General features: G+C 42.3%; 1 protein-coding gene across 19 annotated transcripts in view; it reads right to left on the bottom strand.

The window, feature by feature from the left end:
• Nucleotides 1-12,787, bottom strand: part of BLTP1 (bridge-like lipid transfer protein family member 1) — a 454,074-nt gene that overhangs the window by 169,223 nt on the left and 272,064 nt on the right. For all 19 annotated transcript variants that reach the window (XM_077476843.1, XM_077476844.1, XM_077476848.1 and 16 more), the window contains exons 35-36: nt 9,755-9,952; nt 4,795-5,006 (exon numbers count right to left, since the gene is read on the bottom strand). In XM_077476843.1, coding sequence (XP_077332969.1) covers nt 4,795-5,006; nt 9,755-9,952 — 410 coding nt within the window. The remainder of the gene's footprint in view (nt 1-4,794; nt 5,007-9,754; nt 9,953-12,787) is intronic.

The following is a 12,787-nucleotide window of genomic DNA, read 5'->3' as shown; positions in this document are numbered from 1 at the left end:
AGGGAAGGGGTTAACACTAGGGGGTGATGAAGGGGTTAAATGCGTGTCCTAGGGAGTGATTCTAACTGTGGAGGGAGGGGACTGATGAGAGGAGGAGACCGATCGGTGTTCCTGTATACAAGGAACATACAATCAGTTCTCCTGACTGTCAGGGTTCTCCCCTGACAGGACGTGGATCTGTGTGTGTTATCATCAAGCAATTGCGGGTGACCAGACATCACGCCCGACGGGCATGCGCATCGGATCCCCAGTGATGCGGTGCGCACTCTCCACAATGCCAGGAAGCAGAGGATGTCACAGGACGCCCACCCAGAGGAACAGTTCCCGCCGCCGTCAATTTACAATATAGGGGTAGGGAACTGGTTAAATCCATTTCCAAAATAATAAAAAAAAGAACAATATTTTATTGTTGGGTCAACGCTTAGCTCCGGCACTACCAATGATTCCACAAGTTACCTTCCGAAGAGCTCGCACTATAAAAAAACCTATTGGCACCTAGTAAAATATTGAATAAGTCAACTAGATCCCCTCTGGATATTATGCCACGTACACACGAGCGGACTGTATGGCGTACTTAGTCCGTCATACAATCCGACGGACAGTCCGTCATACTTTCGACTGAACGGACTTGACCACACACGGATACCCAAACAGTCCGTCGAAAGCTTGCGCGATGACGTGTACAGCACGTACGACGGGACTAGAAATAGGAAGTCCAATACACAGCAAAGCACCCTTCCGCCGCGTAAATCCTTTCTGGGCATGCGCCATTCTTAGTCCGTCGAACTAGCCTACTGACGAGCGGATTGTCCGCTGAAACCAAAGTACGACGGACAGAATTTCGAAAAATCCGAAATACTTAGTACGCCAGACTGCACGCTGGAAAAGTCCGCTGAAGCGCACACACGAGCGGACTGTCCGCTGAAATGTGTTTCGACGGACTAAGTACGCCATACAGTCCGCCCGTGTGGTTGCATTTTCCTGTGCAAAAAAAGACAATGCCTGACCTGCCAATTTATTCGCCATGGGGCCCAGACCATCACCACCAATGTAGGTAAAATTTACGAAATTAGGCAGTTCATCACATGTTCTACTGAGTACATGATTTACGTCCTATGTTGCCCATGCGGCCTTCTCTACATGGGACGCACTATTCATGCATTACGTGCAAGAATAGGTGACTATCGTACATTTATCACTAAGGGGTGTGTTGAGCATAGCGCCTCCAGGCATTTCGATCGCTTTCATAATAAAGATATTAAATGCCTGGAGACTTTCGTTATAGAGACTATCCCCCAAGGAAAACTAACTATAAACAAAAAATTTTCCCTTTTATGTAAAAGGAAAGTGTTCTGGATCTATATGTTTGATTCGCTTGCTCCTAAAGGGTTAAACGAAGAATTATAAACATGCAGTTTTATACAGCGGTACCGTATTAAATCTTATTAATTTTATGTGTTTAAAGAATAAAATAATTTTCTATGAATTTCTTTATGATTAAAATAACGGATCATATGCTCTTTCTTACTTTATAATATATTGTGGGTAGTGATTTTGTTTATCATTTATTTAACATTTATTTTAGCTGTTACAGGTTTTCTCTTTATTAGGCATGTGTTATATTTTATAGTATTATCTATGCAATTGTGAATCCACTGAGCAATGAGGGGTTAAGACTGTTGGTGTGTTTTACCCCACCCCCTCACTCAGTTAATTACCCACCCATTATTAGTATTTAAATCCCTTTAGTTGCCCTCCTCCTTGACTGTGAAAAAGCGCATGCGTGCAAAATGCGTAGTTAAGGCAACTTTAATTCAGCTTACGGACTAGTCACCACGTTCTACCATCCACCATTGCATGAGACTTCCATCTCCGGCTAACATTAGCAGTCCACACAGCTATCCCAGCTTGTGAGCTTAGATTTCCCAGCAGTGAGTTACACATCTCCACAGTAGTAAATAAGCAGTGGATTGCACTGTGGGTCAAGATCGACCATACAGCACATCCAGTTCAGCAATGCCAGGTTTTCCCCTTCCCCGAGTCAGTGTCTCAGCTGGACTGATGTCACTGACCCACACAGGACGGAGCTCCCTTCCATCTTCCCACTGAGTGCTGCTACGGTGTTCACCTCTCCACATGCTGGATTGCTATATGTGCACGTCGGCGTGCTTGTCCAGCTGTGAGTGCACCTCTATGCAGCAGGAGTTTAGGCGGCCGCTTCTTCCTTCATTCCATCATCCCCCCATCTTTCTTCCCCCTGGTCACCAGAGTATGGCTCTCACTGGGACACTGTATACCTCCTTGTTGCACAGTGGACAGGAGATTACTATGTAAGCTGTTCTCTTTCCATTTTATTTCCTTTGATGTTATGGTGATTGAACAGGACTGTGTTTTTATTTAGCTGAAAGTTGGAATAAAATTATTCAGTATATAAAGATCCTTCACTTGTTGCGGACTGCTACCTTAACCCATTGAGCACTGGAACTCTGGTAGATACGGATCATACACTAAAAACTGTGTTTTTTGTGTATGATCCATATCTACCAGTTATGGTTTCCATCCAGCCTCGCTGGGCTCAGATCCCTCTCTATTGACTTTGACTTCCCCACTCCTGATTGCCACACCTTTCCACTTTTTAGCGCTGGTGTTTTTGTGTTTGCATTAGAATTAGAAAGAATAAAATAAGCACAAAATTAAGGTTGTTGCCAGTATCAGGTCTCTCCTTTCATTTTATGGAAAAATAAACAGAAATGTGATTGGCTGCCATTATCTTTGTGCACATTTTCTTTTCTCGAGCTTTAATTAATCACGTCTGCCTAAAACTCACTATATCTCATTAGCTCCAGTAATGGGATTCTGAAAAAAAGTAATATATATGTCCCTTTAGGTATCTTTAAAGTGGTGGTACACCCTGTACAACCCCTTTTACCTACAAGTATGCCTATATTAAGGCTTACCTGGAGGTGCTTGAAATGTCTCCTAAACCTCCACGGTTTAGGGCATATTTACTAAAAAGCCAAGCCCCGATGACTATGGCACATGCGTGAATGTAATTGGCGCATGCGCCCTTTAGGACACAGCCGCTTGACAAATAATAACTATAGTACTATCGAGAAATTAGAGGAATTAAACAAGCAAAATCCTACAGATGACTTCAGAAATAAACTGACTTGAAACGAACTCCGCATTTATCCATCTCCTCAACATGCCCGACACCTACATGCATTACGCACAAACTTCTATTCTTTTGGCAATAAAGCAGGCAAGCTCCTAGCCACTCAAGTGAAGAGCTGTTCTGTTAAACAAAAAAAAACACATTTCCTACATATTCCATCCTACCAATTGCTCAAGATTAGACAATCCTCAGGATATAGCAGATGCATTAGGCCTGTACTATCAAAACCAATAGCGATAACTGGAGAACCCCCAGTATCCTACAATGCTGGACTATATCGGCCACAAAGAGGAGACATATTTGATAAAAACATAGCATTTTTTTGAAAAACAATTAAAATATTACGTGGGGTGTTTGGTGATGTACATCTGGCTTCCGTGTTTGCACCCATGCTTAAGATCTTGAATGTAAGTGCATTTTTAGGGTGTGCCCCCCAAGTAAGTTGTTTGTATGCACAGGATGGTTTGCGGCAGACAATTCCAATCACATGTGCAAACCCTAGGAGCACGTTGCGCTCTGACGTCACCGTCATGCACGGCTGGCGCACGGTCCGCAAATAGCTTCCAAAGCATTAGAGGGATCTCATTGTTAAAAGGTATCAATCAGGAGAAGGGTACAAAAGAATTTCCAAGGCATTAGATATACCATTGAACACAGTGAAGATAGTCATCATCAAGTGGAGAAAATATGGCACAACCATGACATTACCAAGAACTGGATGTGCCTCCAAAATTGATGAAAACATGAGAAGAAAACTGGTCAGGGAGGCTACCAAGAGGCCTACAGCAACATTAAAGGAGCTGCATGAATATCTGCCAAGTACTGGCTTTGTGGTACGCGTGGCAACAATCTCCCGTTTTCGTCATATGTCTGGGCTATGGGGTATGGTGGTAAGACGGAAGCCTTTTTTTTTTTTTACGAAAAAAACCCATCCAAGCCTGACTAAATTTTGAAAATACACATCTGAAGGCTCCCAAAAGCATGTGGGAAAATGTGTTATGGTCTGATGAAACCAGGGTTGAACTTATTTGGCCATAATGTTTGGCGAAAAAACAACACTGCACATCACCAAAAGAACACCATACCCACAGTGTATCATGGTGGTGGCAGCATCATGCTTTGGGGCTGTTTTTCTTCAGCTGGAAGAGAGGCCTTAGTCAAGGTAGCGGGAATTATGAACAGTTCCAAATACCAGTCAATATTTTCATAAAACCTTCAGGCTTCTGCTAGAAAGCGAAACATGAAGAGGAAATTCATCTTTCAGTATGACAATGACCCAAGTTAATATCCAAATCAACAAAGAAATGGCTTACCACAAGGAGATTAAAGTTGTGTAATGGCCCAGCCAGTGGCCAGACCTAAATCTGATTGAAAATCTGTGGGGTGATCTGAAGGGGGCTGTGCACAGGAGATGCCCTCACAATCTGACAGATTTGGAGTGTTTTTGCAAAGAGCGGGCAAATATTGCCAAGTCAAGATGTGCCCTGCTGATAGACTGGTACCCAAAAAGACTGAGAGATTTAAAGGTATTTAAAGTTGGGAATGAATAATGAAAGAAGGATGTCAGTAAGGAGAGAAATGAATCTTATAACCAAACAGCATACTGCATGAGGCTTTACCTGTTCATCGGATACAGAATTTCCATTGATGTCTGAAGATGGACTGACACCATCACATGGGATATTATCATCCGATACATCAGTGCTATAGCCACTTCCAGTTGGGGAATCAGAAGAGTCATTAGACTTTTGCAGGCCACTTTGGTCAGTGGTACTTGACTTGCCCATCATGCCAAAGGAGTTGTACAATATAGCACCAGACTGCCTCCCACCTTTGTGCAGGAAACAAAATGTTATATTTTACCTCCAGGAAAAAAAAGTAGGATATACACACATATTTTATCATTAAAAGTATACTTATCCTGTTTAGGGATGCTTACCAAACACCTTTCAAGTATTACCCCTTAAAAGGGTTGCCTAGCTGTCCCTGCTATGGAAATTGCTTTGATGTGCATCCTTTTTGGTGTTGCACAGCCCCATCATCAAAAAATTTCCCATTCAAGCTGTGCACTTTCCATGCATGCTGCAATATTAATTTATTTTACAGTCTTTACAGTAGGACAGGTAAAGTATAGGGTTGCTGGGGAAGGATGCTTAAACTTATCCTTCTGTCTACTAGTGCAATTTATAAAAGGCGGCTGGTAGACAGGGAAGCATTTGTACAGCAGGTGATGAACTTTCATATGCAAGCTTTTTGGGGAGCTGCAAAGCTGCCTAATCACATTCACAGCCCATTGAAGTTGCCGCCCCCCATCATGAATTCCAAGCTCTGCCATCCCACTTGTGAACTTACATGGCAGGTGTAAGTGGGTGGAAAGGTGGGAGACCAGAGACTGTCCATTCACAAATCTCCCCTCAAGTGAATAAACATGGAAGCAACGTATATTGAGCCACTTCTGGGATAGGATACCACTTTTCTTGACTGCTGTGACCAGTGAAGAAGCTAATGAAGCCTGATCTCTGCTCCATTAACTTCAGTTTAAAGCAGAGGAGATATCAGGGGTCTAATAGACACCTAACACTAACTAATATAGACCTGTAAAGAAAAAAATCTGTATACATAGCATTTCTGCAGGTGATCTGACCCAATCCCACGCCGAGTTGTTAGCCATGGCTTCGCTATGGAGGCGGGTGCAGAGGACATGTCTGACAACGGAAGCCCCCTAGTAAGTCTATGGGTGACGTCACATCACATTCATTTCACAGCTAATGTCGGCCGTGTACTCTGCAGAGCTTCCGCCATTGGAGTTCGGGTCGGAACGCCTTCAAAAAGGGTATGTATACTGATTTTTTTCTTTATAGAGCTAGATAGGTTAGATCGTGGGCATCTAAAGATGCAGGGATTTAATTTTTAGCATGGACTTCCATTTTAAATAAATAAAATAAAGATTAAACTGTAAAATAACACATAAAAACACAAAAAAAGCCAAATACCCTGCTCTCACGCATCCACACAAGAACATAAATGTATGTGGCAGGTGTGTCTACATGCAAAAACAATAACTGCCCCACACAAGTTATATAGCACCGCAATGGTTGGTTCTCCATTTATTAATTACGGCCTCATCTTTTTATTTTACAAAAAAATAGCTAATATATTGTGTTTGTGTGCACTAACAATTAGAACTTTTACTTACCTGTAAATTTCATATCTTGGAGTACAGTATAGCACATGGGACTTTCTGTCATAGACCATGGCTTATATGCTGCTACATTCAGATGGTGGCATTAGCAAAAGCTTTGCAGGGAATGCCCCCCAGTGCACCCTTACAGTGCCTTGAAAAAGTATTCATACCCCTTGAAATTTTCCACATTTTGTCATGTTACAACCAAAAAACTAAATGTATTTTATGTGATAGACCAACGCAAAGTGGCTCATAATTGTGAAGAGGAAGGAACATGATAATAGGATTTTTATAACAGTTTACCTGTAAAATACTTTTCTTGGAGTACATCATGGGACACTGAGCCTAAGTAATAACATAATGAGTTATGGGCTAACTTCAGGTGATTGGATGCTGGTATACCCAATACAGAAAGTTCACTCCCCTATATAACCCCTCCTCCTTCCAGGAGTACCTCAGCAAAGCAATATACTTAAACCCCATAAAAGAGGGGCGGGACCTCTGTGTCCTATGATGTACTCCAAGAAAAGGATTTTACAGGTAAGCTGTTATAAAAATCCTATTTTCTTTATGGTACATCATGGACTACAGAGCCTAATAACTTAATGGGACGTCCCATAGCAATGCTATTTGAGGGGAGGGAGAGACAACCCGTAGGGCACCCCCAGACCTGAGGACTTATACTGCTGCCTGCAGCACACTGCGCCCAAAGGCGATATCCTCATACCTCCTTACATCCACCTGATAAAGTTTTGTGAATGCATGAACTAAAAGCAGTGTTACAGCTGAATTTTTTTTTTTTAAGTCAGCAGCTATAAACCCTGTAGCTGCTGACTTTTAATAAGCACACTTACCTGTCCAGAGTGCCTGCGATGTCAGCCACCCGGGGGCGATACGTTACAGATCTGAGCCATGGAGGCCTGGTGAGGCACTGCCCAAGAAGCACTAACCGACCTGGTAGAGTGTGTCTTTACTTGAAAAGAGGGACTCTTACCTCTTAAATCATAAGTTTGAATTATAACTTGCCAAATCCACTTAGAGACAGTGGATTTTGACGCTGCTTGTCCTTTCTTAGGACCCTCTGGCAGAATAAATAAGGCATCAGTCTTACAAATATGGCAGTTGCCTTTAACCACTTGCTTACTGGGCACTTAAACCCCCCTCAGTCCCAGACCAATTTTCAGCTTTCAGCGCTGATGCACTTTGAATGACAATTGCGCGGGCATACAACACTGTACCCAAATGAAATTTTTATCATTTTTTTCCCACAAATAGAGCTTTCTTTTGGTGGTATTTAGTTACAGCTCGGAGTTTTATTTTTTGCTAAACAAACAAAAAAAGATGCAAAAAAATAAAAAAATAATGTTTTAATAGTTTGTTATAAAATTTTGCAAACGGGTAATTTTTCTCCTTCATTGAAGTGCGCTGATTAGGCGGCACTGATGGCTGCATTGGTGGGCACTGATGGGCTGCATTGGTGGGCACTGATGGGCTGCATTGGTGGGCACTGATAGGCTGCACTGGTGGGCACTGATAGGCATAGTTAAGGCGGCACTAATAGGCACAGATAAGGCGGCACCGATGGGCACAGATAAGGCAGCACTGATGGGCAAAGATGGGCACAGATAAGATGGCATGGATGGGTGGCACGGATAAGTGGCACGGATGGGTGGCACGGATGGGCACTGATAGGTACCACTGATAGATGGGACTGATGGGCACTGATAGGTGGCACTGATAGGTGGCTCTGATAGGTGGCACTGCTGGGCACTGATGGGCGGCACTGCTGGGCACTGATGGGCGGCACTGCTGGGCACTGCTGGGCACTGATGGGCGGCACTGGGGTGCAGCACCTTTGAGGCACATTGTGGGCACATTGTGGGCGGCACTGTTGGTGGCACTGTGGGTGGCACTGTGGGCACTATGGGCACTGCTGGGTGGCACTGCTGGGGGGCACTTACTTTTATTCAGGATGGCACTGCGGTGGGCAGGTGGGCACTGGCAGGGGGCAGGTGGTCAGCTGTATTGCTGGCCGTGATCGGGACTGATGTCCCGATCACGGCCGCCGGTGATCGGCTTTTTTTGTCTCTCCTCGCGCTGTCAGCGCGAGGAGGAATAATAGCCGATTACCGGCTCCGTTCTATCACATGATCAGCTGTCATTGGCTGACAGCTGATCACGTGATAAGGGGTCGGGATCGACCCCTTACACGGATCGGTGATCAGGCGAGTCTCACGGACTTGATCTTGCACAGTAGCACTTTATTGTGAGATATTTAATTTGTATTGCCTATTCTATGTGGATTTCACTCTTACTTTGATTCATGGCAATTTTATATATTTATTTCAAACATGAACTGTAGGAGCGCAACACCACCCACTGCTTTAACGGGCAAAACCTTGCTCTTCTATGCGAGGCCCTGGGCACCATTCTGTGTCATCAGTGGCTTGGATGGATCCAGCTGTGGAAGCTATTTAAATCCAGCATGGATCCCTCCTGGAGCTCCTCAGAACACATCTTCACTCGTGACCAACACCTTAGACACTGGCGAAAAAACTGAGGTACTCCTGGAAGGAGGAGGGGTTATATAGTGAACTTCCTGTATTGGGTATACCAGTGTCCAATCACCTGAAGGTGGCCTATAACCCATTAAATTATTACTTAGGATCTGTCCCATGATGTATGATAAAGAAACGTGGTTTTTAATTTTTCTTACAAATAAACATGTGAAAAGTGTGGTGTGCATTTGTTTTCACCCCCCTTTACTCTAATACCTCTAACTAAAATCCAGTGAAACCTATTGCCTTCAGAAGCCACCTAATTAGTAAATACTAAGTCCACCTGTGTGTAATTTAATCTCAGTATAAATACAGCTGTTCTGTGAAGGTTGTTGGAGAACCTTAGTGAACAAACAGCATCATAAAGGCCAAGGAACACACCAGACAGGTCAGGGATAAAGTTATAAAGAAGTTTAAAGCAAGGTTATGTTATAAAAAAATATCTCAAGCTTTGAACATCTCATGGAGCATTGTTTAATCCATCATCCAAAAAAAAAAAAAAAGGACGAGTATGGCACAGCTGCAAACCTACCAAGACATGGTCGTCCACTTAAACTGACAAGCTGGGCAAGGAGAACATTAATCAGAGAAACAGCCGAGAGGCCCATGGTAACTCTAGGGGAGCTGCAGCAATCCACCGTTTAGTTTGCTCCAGCAACCAAACTTTCAAAAACAATTCCTCACTAGCAACTTCCCTTATTTATTTCTACGCATGTGCCCTGCCACAACCACACAATACATGGTTATGAATGTGCTCTGTCCTTAAGGTTTTACCTGCATCACAGCCCATAATCCCACAATTAGGTTTTATTATAGATAGTGACAGAACAAAATTACCTTTAATTACCAGGTTTTCAATTCCACATTCAAACATTATCCAACCCCATTTTTCTTGGCTTGGACCAATGCGTGTGACATCAGTAGCTGGAGGCTGCTCAGTTTCATCCACAAATGTAAAATCATCTAATTCTTCTAGAGTGAAAAGAACCTTTGATTTCTCAAAGGGAATAGTAGTGATTGCACAGGTTCCCACATCTGATCAAACAAGAGAAAGAAACAGAATAACAAGGTTGAAAAACGCTTAACTGCAAAGTAGCAGACACAGCAATAAATACTTCTTTTATGTAGCATGCTTGGCAATTAATCTACAGTTACCAAACTGTAAAACAGATAAACTTGAACTGAGCATTTAAATCACTTATTTAACCAATATTAAACTTTTCTTATTTGCATAACGCTAAACGCGAATGGAAAAAGTGTTTGGGAGATTAGCAAAAAGTTAAAATTACTTCTGAGATTCCTAACACTGTTCAAATGATATGCAAATTGCACTCCAGCTAAAGGAAATTGTAATTTTCATTAGTTTAATGGAAAATCAGTATACTGTGTGTGGAAATCAATAAAAATAAGCAATTATCACTTTTACTATTTTGAAATGCCATCCATAATAATCCTCAAGGCCACCCCCCCCACCAACCACACACACACACACACACACACACACAATGTACAGTACATGCAGAAAATATTCACAGCACTTTACTTTTTCCACTTTTTTTATGTTACAGACTTATTCCAAAATTGATTAAATTCATTATTTTCCTACAAATAATGCCCCATTAATAACAATGTGAAAGAAGTTTGTTTTAAATCTTTGCAACGGGTTTATCTTCCAACAGGACATCAACCCTAAGCACACAGCCACGATAACAACTTTGTGAATGTCCTTGAGCGACAGAGCCCAGACTTGAACCCGATTGAACATCTCTGGAGAGATCTGAAAATGGCTGTGCACCAACGCTCCCCATCCAACCCAATTCTTCTTTAAAGGGGAACTGAAAGAAGAATGGGAGAAAATGCCCAAAAATAATTGTGGCACGCTTGTAGCATATACTCAACTAGACTTGAGGCTGTAATTGGTGCCAAAGGTGCTTCAACAAAGTACTGAGCAAAGGCTGTGAATACTTGTTGTTGTTGGCTGTGAATAATGTTTAATAAATTTGCAAAGATTTCAAACAAACCTCTTTCACGTTGTCATTATGGGGTATTGCCAAGAATCAGAATTAACACCACTACATCTGGTGACCTTGAATGCCCCCATGCCAAAATCTTGTCTTCAAACATATAGAACTGCCCACTCTAGAAGTCCATAAGAAGTGACACACAATAAATTCAACATGTATTCCAAATTCAAATAAGCTCATGTGTTGCTGTGCAGCCTGGGAAAGCAGAATGGTCACCATCCAACCAAGCATCACTTAGGCCTCATGTACACTGCTGCTGGTAAACGGACGTTCAGAGGCAGTTGGCTGCTCTTTTCAGCTGCCCCTGAACTCATCCAATATTATCTTATGTGTACATTTACACAGGTTTGTTTAATGACGTTTTTAGGTATTTGTGTTTAGAGGCTTTTCTTTGAAAGCAAAAAAATTAGCTCAGACGCCAAAGTTTCCGATGTTTCAGACTCCAAACGCATCTAAGCACGGTACTTTTTTTTACATTACAAAACTTAAAAATGATAGTAAATGATGAAAAACCACAAAAAAATAAAAAATATTTTAAAAACGTTAAAATTGCTTGCAATGCTTCATAGACCATTTATATACCCCTGATGAGCCCATGATCCAATCCAATACACCACTAGCATTGCTGTTAGCCAAAGTAGAATTGGAATTTGACCTATATGTTGTTAGTTTTGAACCAGATGACCCCACCATTGAGCTTGACCCCCGACTTGATCAAACATAGTTGCATGAAATGTAATATCAGATTTTTTAAATTTCCTCACATATGCTCATTATGGGATCCATAGTAAAAGCACCAAAATTTAGGTAGATGCAAGTACACTGCTGCTCTCTCAGCTGCTGCTACTCACTCTTTCTCGCAGAATGTCTGAAACAGTTAAATAATACTGTTTTTGTGCTTTGGGAGGGTCTTATGATGTTATCTTAAATAAACGCTTCTAGCCGCAAACGCGTCTAAATGCAACTAAGCGGCTAAACAGGTGTTTTTAGCCTCCCTAGCGGTAATCCCGAGTCTGGCTCGGGTTAGGAATTTACTAGCAGGAGCGGTAACCCCGAGCCAGACTCGAGATCGCTTCGCTGGATACAGGGAGGACACAGGGAGACTTACTTACCTTGTCCCCTGGATCCAGCGATGTCCTCCGCGCTGTGTGAGCGAGTTGTTCTCCGCTCGATTCACAGTGCCGAATGCCGCCGAGCTCCGTTCCCTGCGACGTTACGGCACACGGGAGCGGAGAACGGCGGAAAATTCAAAAAAGTAAAAACACACAAAACACACACAGTACTGTAATCTTACAGATTACAGTACTGTATTAAAAAATACACACCCCCTTTGTCCCTAGTGGTCTGTCCAGTGCCCTGCATGCACTTTTATATTATAAATACTGTTTTTTCTGCCTAAAAATTTGGAGATTGTCCATAGCAACAAAAAAGTGTCCCTTTTTCAGTGTTTTAGGATTTGATTACATTATTGAATAATTTTTATTATTCTTTATTATATTATAAACTTTATCATACCCGGGATGTCTGCTAGACTCTGGTTTCAAGAGATATAAGAGCGTTATTCCTAAGAATTACAGGACTACAATATAAGACGCCAAATTTCCATGCAAAATAATTGTACCACTTTCAGCACCTAATTCCAGACTGAATCATACCGCCAGGGAGGTTAAATGCTCAGAAGAGGTTGCCTCAGTGTCCCATATACATTAGGCCTTAAAGACGAATGCTGCTTATAAGTCCTAAAAGGGCACTGTGGAATATCTCAAATAGGGTTTATATAAACAGCTCCATATAATCAGGATGGAGGGAATCAGTTGTAATAGCATGCCTTTTTACTTTGCCTGAA

The sequence above is a fragment of the Lithobates pipiens genome, unplaced genomic scaffold (genome assembly GCF_037356315.1).
Source record: "Lithobates pipiens isolate NorthernLeopardFrog02 unplaced genomic scaffold, aLitPip1_a1.2 Scaffold_13, whole genome shotgun sequence".
NCBI lineage: Eukaryota > Metazoa > Chordata > Amphibia > Anura > Ranidae > Lithobates > Lithobates pipiens.
Note: the sequence above shows the minus strand (reverse complement) of the source record. Positions and strands in the feature narration are given on the sequence as shown.